General features: G+C 39.8%; 1 protein-coding gene across 7 annotated transcripts in view; it reads left to right on the plus strand.

The window, feature by feature from the left end:
• Nucleotides 1-20708, plus strand: part of Dgk (diacyl glycerol kinase 1) — a 48594-nt gene that overhangs the window by 13234 nt on the left and 14652 nt on the right. For 4 of the 7 annotated variants that reach the window (XM_070212694.1, XM_017157042.3, XM_070212696.1 and 1 more), the window contains exons 3-12: nucleotides 4320-4403; nucleotides 6267-6349; nucleotides 11652-11850; nucleotides 12011-12214; nucleotides 12793-12978; nucleotides 15917-16042; nucleotides 16107-16231; nucleotides 17976-18084; nucleotides 18687-18818; nucleotides 19344-19555. In XM_070212694.1, coding sequence (XP_070068795.1) covers nucleotides 4325-4403; nucleotides 6267-6349; nucleotides 11652-11850; nucleotides 12011-12214; nucleotides 12793-12978; nucleotides 15917-16042; nucleotides 16107-16231; nucleotides 17976-18084; nucleotides 18687-18818; nucleotides 19344-19555 — 1455 coding nt within the window. In that variant the 5' untranslated portion in view covers nucleotides 4320-4324. Of the gene's footprint in view, nucleotides 1-4319; nucleotides 4404-6266; nucleotides 6350-11651; nucleotides 11851-12010; nucleotides 12215-12792; nucleotides 12979-15916; nucleotides 16043-16106; nucleotides 16232-17975; nucleotides 18085-18686; nucleotides 18819-19343; nucleotides 19556-19906; nucleotides 20278-20708 lie in introns of those variants that run through there. The other 3 variants (XM_070212697.1, XM_070212698.1, XM_017157049.3) reach the window with 3 other exon arrangements.

Consider the following 20708-nt stretch of genomic DNA (forward strand, 5'->3'; position numbering starts at 1 on the left):
ATTAAACAGGGCCACAAAGCTAAAGGCCATAAAAAAACGCAATATGCTGCTGTTTTATTTGATTTACTTTTATTATTGTTCTGCCCAAAGATAGAAGGACTGTGGACCGTTGAAGTATAATGATTTGGCGGGCCAATTTAAAGCATAAAAAGAAGGGAAAATGGTTCTGTGTCGGACATTTATGTGCTAGATTTTATGGCAATTTTGTTTCGGCTAAAACAATAAGAGGATGTCGTGGTCCTCTCTTCACACACACATACATACACAAATATATACGAGGACAAGCTGAATCGGAATCTGATGCTTATTTTGTACGAGTGGAGCGAACGCATAATCTAATAATATTTTATGTGGACAGCATAAAAAGCAGAGCACTTGAGAGTCCGTTGAACCCTCCTTCTGTCTTTCTCTGTGCTTTTTCCCTACTCCAATGTCAAAGGGCGGCAGGATGAGCGTATCCATTGACCAACAAAGACAGAAAAATCCAAGCCAATTTATTGAAGTTTTTGCCGTTGGCCAAGGGCCATTACGAGCAGAAAGCGAGCGGATATCCAGATATCCAGCTTCTCAGAAATGCGAATTTTATGATGATGCTTAAAAAACACTCACAAACAAACAAATTCGCACACACCCCTCCATTAGCGGCGCAATTAACATTCGGATTGCGCATACGCCATGTATGCTGCACTATTTATTCCTGAGTTTCATTTGCATTTTCATTAGTTTATTATCCAAGCATTGTAGGAACTCTTAACGCGCTTCAGGCATTAAAGCCAAATGAGCTGTAAATAATGGCAGTACGAAGCTCTATTAAGATTTTACGAGCAAAAAGGGACAAACTACTCTTGCATTAAGCGGAAATCGCTCGTGAAATATCATTTTCCATTTTCCATTCCCACATTCAACTTGACAAGTGCTCGGCAGTGGATAAAATGATAAGTTAGTCAATCAGTTGATTATAGTCATCTAAATATAACATCAGCAAGACAAAAGCTTTAGAGAAAGATTTGTGAAATGAATAAATAAAAACGCTAAATGGCCAGAGAGTAAAAATAAACACCCAGCGAATTGAGAACGCAGAAAAGCCAAACCAACAAATATAAGCGTATATATCAAATACAATTCCCCCCTCTTTTCTATAATGTATATATGGAATTACATATATAGTATAACCCTGCCTGTCTGTCTCTGGCTGACACATACATACCTTTGCCTCTACATGTGAGTGCGTGGGCGTTCCCAGCGGGAATGTGAGAAGTTGGTTTTTGTGTTCTTGAAATCCTGTTCCTTTTTGCAGGCGGCGGTGTAGGGATAGATAATTTCTGAGCGCTAAATGAGGGTGGGTTTCTGAGAAGCATCAATATCAGGCCACTTATGCGCTGTGTGATTTCTGTGGCACCACGATTATAATATTTTTTAACAAAAAAAAGACCAACTTATAATATTCAAAAATCCTATGATTTACACGAAAACCAAAAGACTTGTTCTCACATTTAGTTTTAATTTTTAGTAATTTTAAAAGTCGTAGAAAAAATATTAATAATTGTTAATCAAAAAAATTAAACTATATAACATTATTATCATAATGTCTATAATGATAATATTAATTTATTTTACTCAACATTTTTCAAATAATAATAAGGATGAATGTGGGAGTCAACCAAATTATAGAGAAAAGCCACGGTAAGACGATTAAAATATTTGATCACATTTATCAAGGAATTACATTAAATTACAAAGAAAACTATTGTTGTTTTTTACATTTTTAAACATTTTCTGTGAAATAAAATAATTTGATCGTCAGATCGTGGCCTAAGCCATTTTTAAGTGTTGTTAAAATATAAAAATTCGTGTTGGTGGTATTGATAACACGAAAAATGCCTAATACACCTATAATATACGTAACCTTTAATGATTACGGTCCCTGAAAAGTATTTTTTAAACGAAATACTTATTCGGCGCCAAAGTGTGACCGGACTTTACAACGAAATTTATATCAAATCTGCATTTTAGTATTATCAAGTATATGATGCAGGGTCACATCATTTTTAAATTTGTTGGAAAAAGTGAAAAAAAAGTGAAAATAGTTAATTTTAATCTAAAAAACAATAAAAAGGTGAGTGATAAAATGAATTTTGTTTTTTTATGACCTTTATTTCAGCGTTACAAAGGTTAGTATCACAGATATTTTCGCCATTAATAAATATACGCCTCCGGATGCTATCTTCAACACAAATTCTGCATTTCAGTGACACTTGAAATGTTTTTAATCTTTACCAGTGGTAAATGGTGTGAGGTGTTCATTAAATGGTTGTGTAAATAGTACTTCAGTACTAACTTAGTTGTTTAACTTAATCAAAATATTACATTTATTTCAGCCAGGCCGACTGAGACTTCTTGGGACCAGAAGTGTTGCGCCTGCGTTTGTCATATTTTATTTTTTCTTCTCATAGTTTTTGATATATGTAGATACCCGACATAAAACAACTGAACAGAGGGTAAATGATCGGCCACGGCAAACCAGGCATAATTTCTGGAGAGATCCTTTAATTTTGTGCGGAGACCTAATAATGGTAATTACTCTTATTATTATTCCTGGTCTTACATTCATATCTAAATTATGTTTGATATTTTCAGAAGACAGACAAGAAATGGATATCTAAGTACTGCATTCGGCCAAGCAAAACCCGGGAATGCTTCAGGCATTAAAAATTTGTAGTTCCAATAAATACACAAACAAATATTACAAAAAACATGATTTTTATTGTGGAAAATCAGATACTGCAAAGCAGTGCAAAACCAAAACTGCGAGGGTCTGGAAAAACCAAAACTGGGAGGGTGTAGAAAAGCAGATATTGCAAGTGGAGGAAAACCATAACTGGGTACGTGTGGAAAATCTATAATGCGGGAAGTCGAAAAACCAGTGGATTTTGTCCTGCATTCTTCTGCCAGAGATCCAGATAGAAACCTCATTTCCCCCTTACTTTTTGTGTCACCCCCGTGTATTTTGAAACCAGAGATGGAAGAAATGTAAGGGGTGAATGAGGTTTAGTCCCTTCCGCTTCTATGGAGAAACCTCTTGAAAATATGTTATTTTCCATAGGAATTTTCCCGGTGGGACACCCCACACTCACACATACATACTGGCAAAACGGCAGACATATGGCGAAAACTAAAATTGGCTAATGGCCATTCGCACCCATTCCGTTAGCTAGTTCTCGCACTGTGACATTTTCCGGGCATTTCTCAGCCCCAGGAGAGTGGGAAAAGTTTCAGTTCAGTTCACAACAATTTGAGAATGTAAGCAGGTCCTTAGAAGGCCTAATTAGCATACGAAAATTACTTAACTCAACACATTTGAGAGCCAGGTTGGGTACATATGTTTTTTCTAAATATTTGAGTATCAACAAATATACAAGTAGGATATAAATTTATGTTAAATACACCAAAGATTACAGTGCCACCGTCTTCTTTTTGTGTTTTTGATTTTAATTTGTAAGACAGAAAGAAATTTTGTTGCTGCTTTGAAGTATAAAACTATTAAAATAAGAGGGTACAAGACAATTGGTCTGTTGTTTCAAATACAATGATTTCATAAATTTCTTAAATTCAAGGCTGAGTCATAAGCTGTGATGTTATTCTTTCTAATTTAAGCATGGCTTACAAGAATGAATATATTTATGGATGGACTATTAAGTGAGAATCCACAACCTAAATTTTAAAACTGTTTATAACTTTTTTAGACGCATTCTTAAGAGGATTTCTTTGTACATTTAACAATAATTATGGGTTTTTCTTTAAAATTCAAATTTATTCTTTTGCCGAATTATGACTTTAGCTATTTTATATAAGCCATTTTATAAAGCGTTGAAAGAGGACGTCTGTTTTTCCCAATTCGTTTTCTGCTGTTTTAGACAGCCATCACAGGACCTCTCTCCGAAGGCCACTTAGGATGGCTAAAAATATCATCCAGGATGTACAAAGTGCGAGTGTGTAAAAGGTCGAGAGTGTGTAGAAAGGGAGATAACATTTTAAAGCAATTTAGTTTTCATCGCACACATTCTGCAAAATATATTGATTGCCGATGCCACAATCACGTACGCAGAACCCACGTATTTTTGGGGCGATGTGTGGGTTTTCTGTCGATAGTTTGGCACTTACATTGCGAATTCGTAATGCAAATGCAAAATACGAATGCCATAAATTATGCGTCCGCACTCCCGACCCGCCCCGCCCCTCTGGCCCTTTGATTGCCCCGCATTATGATGGAAATGGAAATTACAATTTGTCACCAATTGTTATGTATTGCATATTTTCAGGCAAAATGAATATTGGCATCGCAGCACCAAAATGGGATAAATTGTCGCCGCGTGAATTTTTGCAGCTGCAGGAGTTGGCCTCATGTAAGTGAAAAGCAGTAAATCAAATTGCACTAATCAAAAACACACATTTGCCAGGGGGGGAAATGCAAATCATGGCCAATCAGACAGCCCTTTATTTTGCCATTTCGTTCTTTTCTGGAACTGACAGATAGGCAAATTAAAACCTTTTTGTTTCCTTTAATTTGCACATTGTAATCACATTAAGCAGAAATTGGTTTACATGAGAATTAAAGAATTTAATTTACCATAAATTTATTTATAAATATAAAGTACCGATTTGAATACAATTTTTTTTTAAGCCTTCTACTGCTGGTTTCTTTTTTCTTCCTATTTCTTTCAACATACACTTTTTGCATTAAAGCATAAATTCGCATTCACTACCTGCAGATACATTTACATTTTCGCATGGCTTGCACTTGCAATTTCAGCAGATTTCTCATGTCAGCTCAAGCTCAAGCAGCGCATCTTAAAGACCGATATTGAGGCAACATCCTTTCCACACATCTGGTCCGCATCCCCCCGAGTTATACTTATGTCTGACACTGTTTGCATTCTTTGCTGCAGCAGCAAAGCTGTTTGACATGGCAAAGTAGTTTACCTTTGGGTGAGCACTTCGCTTCACTTCATCTCGCCGGTTGCCTGGCAGAGGGAATTACACGGAACGGCAAATGGGAATGTTGAGCTTATAGATTATGGGATATTACACAGAACACACACCAAGTCTGAACGGTGAACTTGGTCCACTTTTAAGCTCCCCTTGGATGATGGAGGGCTGCGTTTCTGACAGTGCAGCTGGCAGCGCAATATTCCCTCGGATTGGAAGAAGCTCGACACGACCATCAACATGATTGCAAGTTAAATCTGCAGTGAAAAAGGCTTTACCTAAAATATGAAAGTATATCTCTTTAAAGCGCAAACTTGAGCTTACAATATTTTAGATAAAATAAAACTGGTAGAATTTGTTATACTAAAATTTATATTTTAATAAAAACAATATTAGAGACACAGAAAGTTCTTATATATGTGTATAAAAAGTTTTAAAATTTTAGCTTCTTTTTAAGAAAATAAATTAAGTTTCTTTTTGATTATAATTATTGTGCTGAATATTACATATTGTTTCAAGTTATAATATCACCAAAGGTCATTTTAATTGAGTGCTTGAAAATAGTTAGACCTTTTTTATTTGGTTCCGAAAGTTTAAATTGAATTAAACAAAGTGTAGGAACCTGCTTTTTGTAGCTCCGTTGGCGGCACCCGTATTGCAATTTGAGATTGTAGCCAATCAGGGCGGGGGCGTGGCACAGGATATATGGGTGCGGCTGCAGGTGCTTATTAGAGTGCGGTTAAACAGTTTTTAGTCTGCGGTGCAGCCCCGAACGAAAGCCATCAAAAGTGTCAGCCGCAGCTGGCGTTGCCATGAAGCAGAAACTGGGAGCTGAACACTGGAACTGCATTCAAGTGCAGACACTCTGCACAATTGCGGTTCTGCACTGGCGTACACACAACTCTCATTAGGTTAATAAAACTCTGGGCGCAACATTTCGGTCGGAAGACTCCCCGTGGAGTTTATTCCAGGCATTTGTAGTGGCCATGTCATCCGGCTTGATCCGCACCCACCCGCATTTACTTACACGAACCACTTGTTTTCCATTAGTTAATTATCCCTACGGCGCTGCAGTTCGCCTGGGGGAAAAACACCTGTCCACCTCGGCTGGCCTGGCCCACTTAAGACGTCGATTTAATTCACCTGGCGCCAGTCGAGCGATTGACGTGTGTCCTGCCACTCGCGCAGCCGGCTAACCTGAACTTTGCATAGTCCCTGTCTTACAGCACTCACCTGTGTCCTTTCACCTGTTTCACCGGCACTTGTCTCACTCCTTGCAGATTCCACCCGAAAGCTGCAGGATGTTCTGCGGGAGTTCAGCTCGCCGAGCGCCGCCACCACGCCCAAGTGCATTCCGGATGGGGTAAGTGTTGCCAAAATGTTTCTGCAATTAATTGAAAGCGGATGAGGATGGGGACGAGGATGGGGGTGAAGGTAAAGGTGAGTCGAAGCACGAGCAGCAGTGGAAAGGGAAACCCTACTCAAAGCACAAGTCAAGAGCTCCGTTTGCTTTGGCTCGGGTTGCGTCTTACACTCTAATCCTCAACCTGGCGACTTGGGAACACCGATGAAAGGCGATTCAGCTAAGCTTACGGAAACTCACATGAGTGCACTGAGAAAAAATATTGGTTTATAAGAGGGTTTCGATGGTTGGCTGAAAAATTAAATAATAACATAAAAACAAATAATAATAAATAATATAATAAAATTCTAATCCTGTCAAAATTAAAAAAATATATATTTGACGCATATTAAAAGTGTCAGTTCACCTTATTTGCCTTTTAGATCATACATTAAGAAGAACATAATTTTTTACAGGTAACTGCAAATTTTCTTCCAAAAAAAATAGACTCTTTAAAGGGTGGCAACATTGGTATGCAAAAATGCAGAATAATATTTTTAAATGCTATTAGTGCAACCTTTCCAAATATAAATGTTACAAAGAGAACAAAATCAAAACGCCAATTAACTTTTTAAAATCCCATAAAAAACAGTAGTTAAGAAAATGAGTTGCTAAAATATAATTTAACTTGATTTAATAAAAAATAAAAAAAATATATTTCTTCTAGTATGTTCGGACTGACAAGGAGCAGGAGCCCTCTGAATAGAGATTAGGGGAAGGGAAAGGGAAAGGGAGAGGGCAGCCAGGTAGGGCGAAAGATTGAAAGTAAATCTTCTTATACGTACAATAAATCACAGACTTTTCAAGTTTACGCCTGAATGCCAAATTGAAATTGAATCCCAGCAGAGACAGACTCTGAGCTGGCCACCCTTGTCCCTGAATGAATATCCTGACAAGTTTATACATACTAAATTAATTTGAAACTGCCTGCAACGCCATCAATTTGGTTAGAGCAGGAGATTGGAGCGAGAGCCATGGAGCTGCATAAATTGTTACTCTTTCACTGGGGACAAGCGAGTCCAAATACCCGGATCAGACTCGGGTTACCAAGGCGATGGACAGAGGGCATGCAGCTAGCATAGTAATATAAATTCTTAATTTCGGAATTTGAAATCATTCAAGCCAGAAGCAGCATATGCAAACGAAAAACTGTATGTATCAGTTTTCCTTTTGTTTGGCTGGTCATTCATTTGTTTTTCCAGCGTAACGAAATGGAAAAAGTATAATTAAGTTTCCGTCACTCGGGCTAACCTGCTGGTTGCCTTCCATCTTTCCACACGTTGGACTCGAACGTGAGAGTGAATGATTCCATTGGAATTCACTTTGATATCGAACACCCTGCCGGGGGGATGTTCGAGCACTTCTAGCACTCACTGTTTGTCATTGCACGGAATTTTCCGAACAAAAGTAATTCCGGTAAATATTTCAGTGGGTGAAATGAATTGAGATGCCACGAGATGTGCGCTGCCTGGCAACATTTTTCCTATTCCGAGTAAGCAGCTTACGTACATGTCCCGTCCTCCGGCAGCTTTAACTTTCACTCAAGGATTGGCTTTAAGCCCGGTAGCCCCAATTAGGTTAATTAAAAGCAGCTTGTCGTCAGGTGGCAATGAAAAGTTATATGTTTTCCGCTGTTTCCCGCTGTTTTGTTGGTCACTCGGTGTGAGAGCTTTAAAATCGGGCAGGACGAAAAGTGTGAAATGGAGCCCATATGGTCATAAATTACGGCCCGAACACTGCGATGCATAATGAATGCAGAGCGCAGATTATGTTCGCCGGAGTGGAGTGAAGACGAGTGCCAAATGGCCCGTATGCGCGACTCTTTGTGCGTGTGTGTGATTAGAGAGTGTAATGAATATCACGCATACGCACCGAACGCCCGAAATGTGCTTGAATATTTATTCATTAAGCCACGCGCCCACGCATAGCGTCACATAACGCATCCATGGGAATTACAGCGCAGATTGAAGCCAGAAGAACAGCGGAGGTCAGGATAATAGTACTATTTGCAAGACTAATTTTTAAATAATTTCGTTTTTTTTAAAGCAAAAAAAAATTTAAAATGTATAGAATTATTTAAACATTTTTATTGGAGTTCAACTTTTTAAAAAATCTCCTTTTTTTCAGACTTTAATTTTGAATTTGAAAAAAATCGATTACAAATGAAAATAGCTGAAACCCTAAAATTTTGAAAACAGAGCTAGTCTTTGTACCCCGAGTGTAAATATAGAGAGAGTTGAAGGAAGGCCCCCTCCCCTCCCTTGAGAAGGAGATAAAGAGGAGCAGAGGGAGCGTTCTTCGCACGCGTATCTCGTTGCTCCTTGCTGGCTAAATAAATTTTGCTAACGCAATTCGCGCCATTATTATAGTGCTTGTGTATGTGTGTGTGTGACTGGGCTCTAATTTATGTGTGTGGCCATGGGTGTGCGTATCTGTGTTTGGGTTTTACAATATGCCGATGTTTCTCCACTTAGGCGTGTCGCTGCCATTTGCGTTCACTGGCTTTAAGCAGTTTGCCTTGGCACTAGTAGCCTCGCAGCCATATAGCCATATACATAGCCATGGATATAGATGCTGTGTAGTGCCAGCCGACGAAACGAGTATAAACTTCCATTTGCCCGTATTCGGTTTCATTATGGCCAAGGACCCAGCAGCCAGCAAACATCCAGCAAGTGGTTGGGCACACTGAGGGAAAGTCAAATCAGTCTAAGTGGTGTTTTATTTATTACAATTATAAAAACTGTTATCCTTGTGATATGACATTAATCAAAAGAGTTTAACTAACCAAACTTAAAGAAAAGTTTGAAAATAATCAAAGAATTAGTTACTATCCCATAACTTTATATTTTTATATTTTGGTATCTTTACCTTAAGTAAAAGTATAATAAAATAAATAATTTTCCCCTTCTCTTTATTTCTTTCCTTAATTTTGTCTTCATGTAAAATTTTTTTACTTTTGATTTCTACTTTACTTTTTGCTCTAACAAATTTTTATACCCTTGTAGAGGGTATTATAATTTCAGTCAGATGTTTGCAACGCAGTGAAGGAGACGTTTCCGACCACATAAAGTATATATATTCTTGATCAGCACCAATAGCCGAGTCCATCTAGCCATGTCCGTCTGTCCGTCTGTCCGTCTGTCTGTTTCTATGCGAACTAGTCTCTCAGTTTTAAAGCTATCGCGATGAAACTTTCCCGAAAGTTCTTCTTTCTATTGCATGTAGTACATATGTCGGAGCGAGCCGGATCGGACCACTATATCTTAAGGCTTCCATAGGAATATTCAAACAAATATAAGAAAATTCATTGTAACTTTGTAGGAAGTAGGCGTTTTGATTCTTGACTACTTAAAAACAAAATTTAAATAATTAGAGACGCTGAATCTGGAATCCCTGGAACTGCACCGAGTAAGCAATCTTTAATCTACAAGGGTATATAAGCTTCGGCTGGCCGAAGGTAGCTTTCCTTCTTGTTTTTTGGTAATTTTATTATTATTGAGAATAAGTCCGTATTTATTTTATAAATTATTTTAATTTCTACAAATGTTGTCAAGATTTTTCCATGTGACCGAAACCTCAGCGTACTCTTTATGTAACTCTCGTTTACTTTGTTTTATGTTGAGAAATTTAAAACGATGCAAAATAGCAGCAGAATAACAGCAGCAGCTCGTGCTGAGTCTGATAATAAAGGCAGATATTTCCAGCAGAATAGATATATAGTCTCTGGGCCTGGCTTCCCCAGCCCCGTTGATTATTTCATTACTTGCGACACGACTCGCTGCCTCTTGCGCAATTAATCGCAGCCACCCTCTTGGGGTCCTGTTATCCCTGATTAGCTGTTATCCTCGAAAGGGAGTTTGAACTGAAAATGAAACTGACACTGAAGCTGAAGCTGGCAACTGTAAAATCCGCAAAGCTGCCGTGTGCAACCCGGGGGCCTTACGTCTATCAATGTCACCGAATGCCGGCGTTCATCAATGTCGCATTGTTGATTCAAGCATCGCGCCGCAGCTGTCAATGTATTGACATTACACGTGGTGTTGACATGTAATTTGCCCCGATCCCCATTCGGCCAGGTTCAGGTTCCGTTCTGAATCCATAAAAGCTGGGGCCGCACTCTCGGCGTACCGAACCCATTGCCAAATGGCAAATAAAGAGGCGCCAGATCCTTGAGGGACATTCCCCGGCACGTACGAGCCGAGTGGAACCTTTTCCAGACAGAGCTCGGATTTATGTGGGAATTTTGTGCACTGGACAAATGTAAATAAAATGGAGAATTATGTATTCCGTGCGCGTAAAATGGGAAATTTTAAAGCAGGAATCTCTGCTGAATGTTGCGGATTTACTTGGCAGCGATAACGGACCTTCAATTAGGCCACAAATTGTACCGCCGCCTCATACATCAGCACCATTATTTAGCCGGGAGATAATGTACTCGCGGTTCACTTGCCACGCAGAAAATCATCTCTGAATATGTCGCAATATGGCGAGCATTTATTAATCATACGCTCCGTTGTCAACGGTAATAAAGTCGATGACGGCGGTCGCTCCTCACGCTTCACTCCCCTTGGTAGTAGATGAGAAATGCGAGGCCCTCGTTGCGGCAACTGCAGAATGTTTTTCGCCATAATAACGTCAACATATTATGTTGCATAAGTAGCTCTGCGTCCCCCCCTCAACACCAATCGTCACTGTCACAACAAACCCGATACCACTCGTAAAACTTGGCTGAAAAAAGGCAGTGGGGAAAAGAAACTATGCAGCGGACTTGTGTTCTGCACACATTTTAACTTGTCACTTGGAAATGGCTTGCGGTAGATTTATTACATGTTCCTGCAGAGGGAAAAAATGTGGTGTAGCTGCAGGAATGTCGCTTTAAGAAAGTTAACTGAGTCTGTTTATCTTTCTTATTAACTTATGCAACGATTTATAATTTATTAAATACTTCTGCTAAAATAAAACAAAATAGAAAAAGTTGTTTATAAATATTCTTTTTGAATTGTGTTCTTATATAAATAAATAACAGCTAAAATTTATGGATAGCTATTATAGAACAATAATCAATTTAAATTTAATCAGAATCTGTTGGGTGTCTCAAAGCCTTTTTCTAGAGTTTAGATCGCCATTTTTCTTCAAATGTTTCGCTTCAAGAATTAATAAAAAAACGTGTGCCCTGACGGCTTATTAAAAACTGACAAGACAAAGGCCCCCATAAATTACTGCCTGGGCTCGTTGTATTTATACGTTCCAACTCTTTTCGCAGGACATTGATTTCGATGGGTTCCGGCGGTTTCTGGACGCCTTCCTCGACTGCGAGGCGCCGCTGGACCTGGCCAAGCATTTGTTTGTGTCCTTCCTCAAGCCGAATGTCACCCAGGCCCAGCTGCATGGCCGGGCACTCAATCAAATGGCCGCCATCAGCAGCACGGCCGCCTGTGCGCCGGTCACGTCGCACACGAAGGGTAAGAGATCGTCCTTGCCAGTTCACCACACCAACCACCACCCACATTTCACCTCCCGATGCCACCCACTCTCGTGTGTATGTGAATAATTGCTAAACATTTCTTTTGGCCTCCCCTGCACCCACATCGCCACACTCGCATCCTAACCGCCTGTAATTAGGCTCCATACCGAACATCAATAGCATTGCCGAGCTGATGCCGCAGTGCAGCGGAGGCGGAGGCGGCATCGGCGGACAAGGGGGCGTGGCCGGTGGCGAGGGACACGCACAGACCCGCAGCAGCTTTGTGGACAAAATCCATGGCATCACGGATAAATTACACCACTCACTGGGCGGACATCTCTCGCATGATCCCAGCAAGACGGGTGAGTTACACGGGGAACAAAAAGGGGGAGGCTACGAAGCTTTGAGACTTCGAAAGAAATAGCTGATTATTTTTGAGTCTTAAGAACTTTTCTAAATTTGTCTCAAATAATATAAATAGTTTTTTTAAATAGCAGTTCAAACCAAGGAACTATTCTTTTATTTAACAAATCTTCCCTTTAAAACTATTGTTTCTCATAAGAGTACAGCATGGCTACACAAAACTTCTAATTTGGAAACTCAATCAAAATTGTAGGTCAAAAAGTTAAATTTGTTAAACAAAAAACAAAACTTGTTTAAAGTATACATCAGCTGTTAAAACAGGAATGAACAAAGTTTCAATACTGAAAATATTTAGTAATTACGACATTTTTTATCTCAACTGACGTTTAGTGTAAAAATAATAATAATAATAAAAATATTATAAATCTTTTAAATAAAGTGTTTGCTAACTTAAAATGTGATTTTGCTTAAAATAAATTTCCCTACGAAAGAATTATTTTTCCAAGTACAGTAGAAATTAGTCTGTTTTCGGGCACGTGTCTGATATATCCACTTTTTTGGCCGGCCCATTTAACAGGCAGCGTCCATCCGATGCTCACCGTGACGCCGAGTCCCTTGGCCAGCGGACCCAGCATGTTCCAGGCCAGCAATCCGGCCCGCCGATCCGTGGACTCGAGTCCCTCGCACTCGGCGACCAACCACTCGCAGATGTCCCGCAACTCGTCCAAGAAGAGCAACAATTCGGTTAATTGCAAAATTGATGGTGAGTATTAATTAGGTTGGGCCACTCCTCCTCCTCCTCCACGTCCGCGTACCCCTTTCGACTCTGTGCTCCGCTGGAATTACAATGTGCATGCGACTTCCAATTAAGACGCTTATTGTGCAATCAGCATGTGATGAGTGCGGGGATTTGGACTGGGAAGTGGGTCGGCCATCTTGGCAGCTGGAAATGCACAGCCAACAGATTGGCCAGCCAACAAGCGGGGCGGGAGAACAATTCGAATGCGAAAATTAACCGTCTATGTGCAGACTGCTCCATTTGTTCGGGGAAAACAAACTTTTGTGATTGCTTTCTGAATAGAGAACAGCGTTTGTTATAATGGTTTTACATGTTCAAATGGGTGAAATGGCTGGGACTTTAGGTGCAATAGGAGCGATGCGGGGATACAGCGATACATATTTACATTGAAAATGGGTAACGGTGCTTTGTTTTTAGAAAGCTCGCATAAAACTAGTATAAGTATAAAATTGGTTTCCTTTAAAGTTGAATTTGTTCATGATAAAAATAAAACATATTAATTGTTGATTTTAAAATTGAATATTGCATATATAAAGATGCATATGTAAATGATAAAAATATTATTAAGCCCAAAAATACGGAAGCTATGAATGAAGATTATATATATTCATTTACCTGCCTTTAATTTGTATTTTATTTTATTTGATAAAGTAAGTTTTATAACTCTAAACAGAATTGGCGTAAATGCAGCCCATCTGGATTGCTTACTTAGCTGAAAATCCTTGGCTTATTTGCCATTTGCTTAGTTAACTTTCTCGCGAACTTGCTAATTAGTGGAGCGAGTACAAAAAGCAAATATCTGCACGGAAGGAAAACAAGGCAGACATTCGCTAATTCATGAGTTCATAAATTATGGACCAAGGACCCGGACCGCCGCCCAAGTTGCAATCCTTAGAAAAGACGAAACTTGGCACCGGAAGTCAGTCTTGCTTCCCGTCCCCTCGCCTCTTCCGCTTTCCCTGTCACAACAACAAAGAAACCCTAAGAAAAAAGCTGAGCGACTCTTGTCTCAGAGATCGTGTCGTAAATCAACGCCCAATTAGAAACATTTTTGCATTCACGAAGTCGCAACTCGTAAAATGCGAAGCCTGCGTTAAATTAACATTTATTGCTCACACACACATACAGAAGGCAGCCGCCAGGACACTCTTACGCACGACAAAGCGAGGCGCACTTGCGGCCTGAAAGTATGCAGCAGAATTTTTCGTTCTTTTTTTGCGCCCTCGTTTTGCTTTCCTTTTTGTTCATTCATTTCGCTTCGTTTGAAATGTGTACGAGAATGATTAATGAACGTAAAGTTCGCTTTTTTTCCCCCGTTTTTTTCGCCTTTTGTCGCTGGCCAACAGTTTCACGCATTTTGCCAGCAATTGGAAGGCATTGTCCTGAAAGTTGAGGGTGGAGTACACGGCAAAAAAAATATACCCATTTGGAAAAAGCATTTTGAAAATGCATAAATCGTAATATATCACTGTCAATACTATCGATGGTTTAAAATTTACTATCGTTCAGAAGAAGTATCAAGTTTTACATGTCATTATCGGTATATTTTAAGAAAATTATGAGGTTTAAGTTTTATGATACAAGTATAATTTTTTTTTCATAACTTTCCTTAATATTTTGTAATATTATTTGATTTTCTTTAATTTTCGATAGTATTGATAATATCGATCGTGACCATATCGTGACGATAGCTAAAAACATCTTAAATAAATGTTATTTCAAAGTAATGATTTTTTTGTGTGTAGTAAATTAAGCAAAAGGCAAAAGGACGAGGTCCAGCCAGAAATTTCCTATTAGCATTATATATGAAGTACAACAAGGACCCTGCTTTCTTCCTCCCAGTGCACGTATGTATGTATAAGTGAGTGTTTGAGCGCCTTAAGCGCTAATTGGATTAGTTTTGCTTTGCTTTTTGTATTCCGTCTGCCCATGTCTGTGTGTGAATTAAATTTATCAGTCCAAATGTAGGCCGGCAAATAAGTTGACATTGATCCTGCACACACAACACACACTCAGCCTGTTTGCACAACTTCCCTGCACTCATCGCGAAACCGACAGCCTCATTTAGTTATTAAGAAGAAGGGCAAATATTAGCATTGTTTGCGCAACATATATATTTTAATTTATTGCCAACAAAGGCTCCGACATTAGGCAAACATAATTAGCTAAAATACAATCATCTCCTTGTCTTTCTCGGGTGTTTGTCTAACTTGGCCGGAAAAGTCTCGCAGTGCCTGCATTAACATATAAATTACCACATCAACAGCACACACAAATGGCCTGTCAAAATAATAAAAGACGGAAATCATTCAAACTCTCGCACACACAAGCCAACCAAACGCGCAGAAAGTTCCTTTGAAAATTTCTAAACAATTTGCCGGGCCATTTGGAGCGCTTTGATTTCAATTCATTATGTAATTAGGCAGGATTTGACTGCAATTCAGTACAGGAGCATTGCAGGGAAGAAGCAAAATAAAAAAGGTGAATAAATTTGTAATTATGGAAAAACAAAGTTAAACGAGCCAAAGTATCTGGAGCATAAGATGAGAAAAGTTTTGGGTCGCAGGCTCAAAGCATTAAAGCCAAGTGCCCGTACCTTCCTGACTGCCTTCCACATTAAACGGGGAAATAAATTGAGGCAGAATTTTCCGAAGCTCGAGTTCATTAAGAGCCATAACGAAATCCTGGCTGCTTGCTGCTGGCTGCTGGCTTTTGGCCCGGTCAAATGTCGGCAATTAACATTAAGCATAATGGGAACGGGCTGTCAGCTGTCGATGGCATTAAGAATAATGAGGGGCGGCCACTCTGTCACTCGGAGAGCGGCGCAGAGTACTTAATGAATGCACTTGCACATGCAGTCCTCCACACAGCCCCACTCACTCGTTGCCTCTTTCACTTGCAGCTGACATTAAGCTCCTGGCGCGAAAACTTTCCCACTTTGATCCGCTGACACTCAAGGTCCCGCTGAAGGATGTCGTCTGCTATTTATCACTGCTCGAGGCTGGCCGACCGGAGGATAAGCTGGAATGTAAGACCGACCCGAAACCCCCTTCCGGAGCTTCCTGCCCACTTATTTATTCATTGCGTTGCAGTCATGTTCCGGCTGTACGACACCGATAGCAACGGAGTCCTGGACACGGCCGAAATGGACGCCATTGTCAATCAGATGATGGCCGTGGCCGAATATCTCGGCTGGGATGTCAGCGAACTGCGTCCGGTGAGTGCCGGTTAAGACCGGCTTACATTAAAAACTCATTACGCGATTGCAATTGCAATCGATGCACACCAAATCCACTTACACCACCCACTGTACGACGTATATAGTATAGTATCCGCCCCTGAATCGGTCGTCCTGCGCCCGTTTGGCGGTCACGATTCCCGAAAACCCGTTCAACTACTCATTGACCCAATCCAATCCAATAAAACTTTTTCAATTACTTACGAACATTTTCAGCAGCAAACACAACAAAGCACCAAACAAAACACAACGGAAAAAACACTCGAAATTAATTTCTCTTTATTGTTTGGACATTCAACTTCCACGATAGTCCCAGCTTAGCTACACAGCAAGGAAAATAAGACAATTAATTAACGAATTAATTAACGAAGAGCCATTGTTTAAATTATAAAATATTAAAATTTTCAAAAAGAAGGTATCTAAAAACATCCAGATTTCAGTGCATATATAAAGAGCTCATTAGATAACTTATTGATTCCTTTTTTTTATTAATCATCAATAAAAAAGAATGAAAACTAATTTAATATCTCATACTATCCTTCAAAACATTATTACCAAATTAGTTATTTCTATTAAAATTCTGAAAAAAAAGATTTGAAAAATAACCAACGGCAATGAACCTAATTAAAGTAAATTTTTTCGTTGTGTGTTCTGTGGGTTTCCGTTTCAACCGCAAATTTGTGGAGCTGCCGCAGATACCACATCGCATAGGCGACTTAATAGTTTCACCAGCAGCGAAAAGAACAAGCTTAAAGCGTTCCCCTGACAACCAGCCGACCCCTCGACGTTGACAGGCAAAGCAAAACAAAAATATATATATACAGTAGGGAAGGGGAAAACAAGAAAGAACTGCGACCGCAAATAAAGTCAAAGCGCCACAAAACTCAATTAACAAAATACCCCTGGCTATGGCGGAATGATTCCAGCCGCATTTCCCGCCTGTCCTGTCCTCGACCGACTTCCTTTTCCGCTGCTCGAGAACCGAGAGCTCCCCGTTCAGTTCCACTGCCATCATGACTTTATGACTGCCGCATACTTTAAATTCTAGGCAGACACAGAAAATATTTTAATCAAAATATTTTTAGCCAAGTCCTGCCAAGAAGCCAAGTTCGGGTCAGCCTTTCGGCCGCCATTATCCTTTTCGCTTTCCGGTTGCGCCACACAAATAATCAAAACACTTAATGAGTTGCATAATTCTGGCATTCATTTCCGGAGGAATATGAAATTTCTCAAGGAAAACAAAAAGGATTCGAAAGTTGAATAAATTTGGGAGTGGAATGTTCACTCCCTCCTGAATATTTCATTGAGATAAGGAACTTGCACCGCATCGATTTGATTTGGATTTCCTCAAAGCTTCAATTTAAAAATTTTTAAAGCTGTGCAATAAAATATATGAAACATAGTACAATTTAAAAACATAATATGAAGAAGTGCATGCCACATTTATTTACTTTGTACATATCTTGAGTCATTTTAAATCCCTAAAATAATTCGGTTGGCAGCTGTTGGTAGTTTTCCCAAAAAAATATTTGAACATTTGTGCAGGAAATGCATTTGCCCAACCAACCCAAGGTAATAAGTTTACATTGCCCTCGAGCGAGGAGAAGTGCATTCCAAACAGGAAGTTACCTTTCCGTTAAGTTTCATTCCATCTAAAAATTACCCTTTTTTTGGTTTCTCTACTCCACTCACTGCAATCCGCAATCGCTTTTTGTACTTACAGATACTGCAAGAGATGATGGTTGAAATTGACTACGATGCCGACGGCACAGTGTCCTTGGACGAGTGGCAGCGAGGCGGGATGACAACCATCCCACTGCTGGTGCTTCTAGGTGGGTAATTTCCCATTCTGCACAGAGAGAAAATATCACCATTGACAGAAATAGTCACTCAAAACATTGAAAAGTGTCAAAAAGGGGGTGTGTGGGTATGGAATCTAAATGAATTGTACCTTATATAAAAATACCTTATATAAAAATGATACAATCACGTAATTTACTTCGCCATATTACTTATTGCTCTCTTTTTCGAAGTCAGAGAATATCCGAAAGAGATAAATTGGTATTGCATGGTAAAAACGATATGCGTAGAAATACCAGAAATTTACCATGTTCATGTCGATTTGTGCAAGAACCAAAGTGTATTATGAAAAGGAAAAGGGAAGTAATGCCAAATTGATGGTGATGTTTTTTCTCTGTGTGGCTTCCCCTCGTTCCCCTGCTAAATGCGCCTTTGCCGGCTGAATGCCTTGATCTGTGACTGGTTGGCTGCTGCCGTAATAATCAAGTCATTTGCCCAGGTGGCACAGGAGGACGAGAGGTTGCTGCAGGCGCCCCTCTATACGCTTATGCAAAGTGACAGACAATCCTCCTCCTTCTCCTTGCCACCTACATCTCCACCTGCAATGCAATCCCTACACCTCAATCTTCCCCAGGTGTCGACAGCACCACGCTGAAGGAGGACGGCATCCACGTGTGGCGCTTAAAGCACTTCAGCAAGCCGGCGTACTGCAATCTCTGCCTCAACATGTTGGTGGGTCTCGGCAAGAAGGGTCTCTGCTGTGTGCGTGAGTATCTGTGAGGAGTACTGAGAGCTGGGGTTGACTAAAGACAGGAAATTGTCTATTTCAATGGCCAAAGTAACATTAAAGTCGTTTTATCAGCTCGAAGTCATAAAATCTCCAAGAAGTAAATGATATTAAAATATTTAAAGAATCTATTGGTTGATAATAAAATATGGCTACGCGTGGTAATATGATGTAATGAAATTACTTAAGCTTAACTTATTTTATATTACACAATAAAATGTTTTTTTTTTTGTTATTGTACAATATAATATTTTGTTGGGGCTATATTAGTGAAGCTATATAATTTGCAACTTGTCGTTGCTCAACCATTATTTGACTTAGTTTTAATATTGACAACATGTTAATGCCATGCTAAGCTTTTAATTTAATTAAATCCTTTAGAAGGTGTGTTTAGTTTAATTTAACATTAACATAACTAAAATAAATACAAATTATAATTATTTAGTTAAACTAAATTTATTTGCATAGACAACTAACATTGAATTGTATTTTTATCCTTGACAGTGTGCAAATACACGGTCCACGAGCGCTGTGTGCAGCATGCCCCCGCCTCTTGCATCACCACCTACGTGAAGTCGAAGAAGCCCAAGTGCGGCGGCGATCTGTTGCATCACTGGGTGGAGGGCAACTGCTATGGGCGGTGCTCCAAGTGCCGCAAGCGGATAAAGGCCTACCACGGCATCACCGGACTCACCTGCCGCTGGTGCCACATGATGGTGAGTGGACTGAGTTGATCCTAAGGGATTTCGGAATAGGAGAGGTGAAGGTGACTCGTTAAGAAAATGTTCTAAAAAAATGTTTTCTAAAGTTCAAGCGACTATTTTTTTGAATGCATGATTTTTTTATTTTGTCAAATGACTTTAAGAATATTAAATGCAATTAAATCGGTTCACATCGGTTGGCGCTTTCGGTTGTGCTTGAAATCCCTGCTTTTCAAAGGCAACCTAATCGAGCTAGAATCAATGCGTAACAAGACCAAATCAGATCTGTTTCGCAAGGGATTGCCAGCATTGTTTCGAAACAAAAATTCCAATTATTCTGGAAAAACAAGGCAGCCTTTGGCCCAGCACTCCGTCTGCAGTTTTGTTGGAGCCAGTGTGTCGGCAGCTGGGATTCGTAGCCTGGCAGGAACAGAAACACATCCAGTAGCAGTGCCAGAGCCGAATACCCTGCATTCCCGATACCCCATTCCCCCACCCGGATCAGATCCGGGCCACACATGAGCCGGCAACTTCGTTATGGCTGGCAAATTGTCACGTCCCGAGCAAATTGCGCTGCTGCCGTCGCCGTTGCATGCCACCAACTTTTGTGTCCTGTGTCTTTGACAAGTGCAGCGGAGATAATGCCGAATTTGTTGTTGCCGGAGCGCCGCCAGCGGGAGCGGAGGTCGCCCAACTTGGTCCTTCGATTCGGATGCTGCTGCATCGGCAAATACTTTGTAAGCCAAACGTTGCCAACGCTTTTGACAGTCAATAACTTTGCATTTTGAGTGGATGGTGGAGGTAGATGTGGATGATGTTGGTGTGTCTGTGTGTGCTTAAAGTTTTGCCCACGATAAGAAAGGAACGTGGCTGTCATGCTGTCCTCCGGCGTCGAATTCTTCACCGCAGGAATTCTTTACCTAATGGCATTTTTTAAGCAAAAGTATCAATATAAGTTTAAAGTGAATTCAAGAAATTTAAAACTGTAGGTACTTCCTTTAAAAAGTTTTCTTCCCTTTTTATTTTCAATATTACGTTGTTAATTTTTTATATAAAGACAAACTAAAGTTACCCTTGAAATTTCATTAATAAAAATATAATTACTATAATTACTTACTGCAAATAAAGTAGTTTTTTAAAAGCAGAAAGCAAAATGTTTATATTAAAT

This window comes from Drosophila takahashii, chromosome 2R (assembly GCF_030179915.1).
Source record: "Drosophila takahashii strain IR98-3 E-12201 chromosome 2R, DtakHiC1v2, whole genome shotgun sequence".
NCBI classification, from domain to species: Eukaryota; Metazoa; Arthropoda; class Insecta; order Diptera; family Drosophilidae; genus Drosophila; species Drosophila takahashii.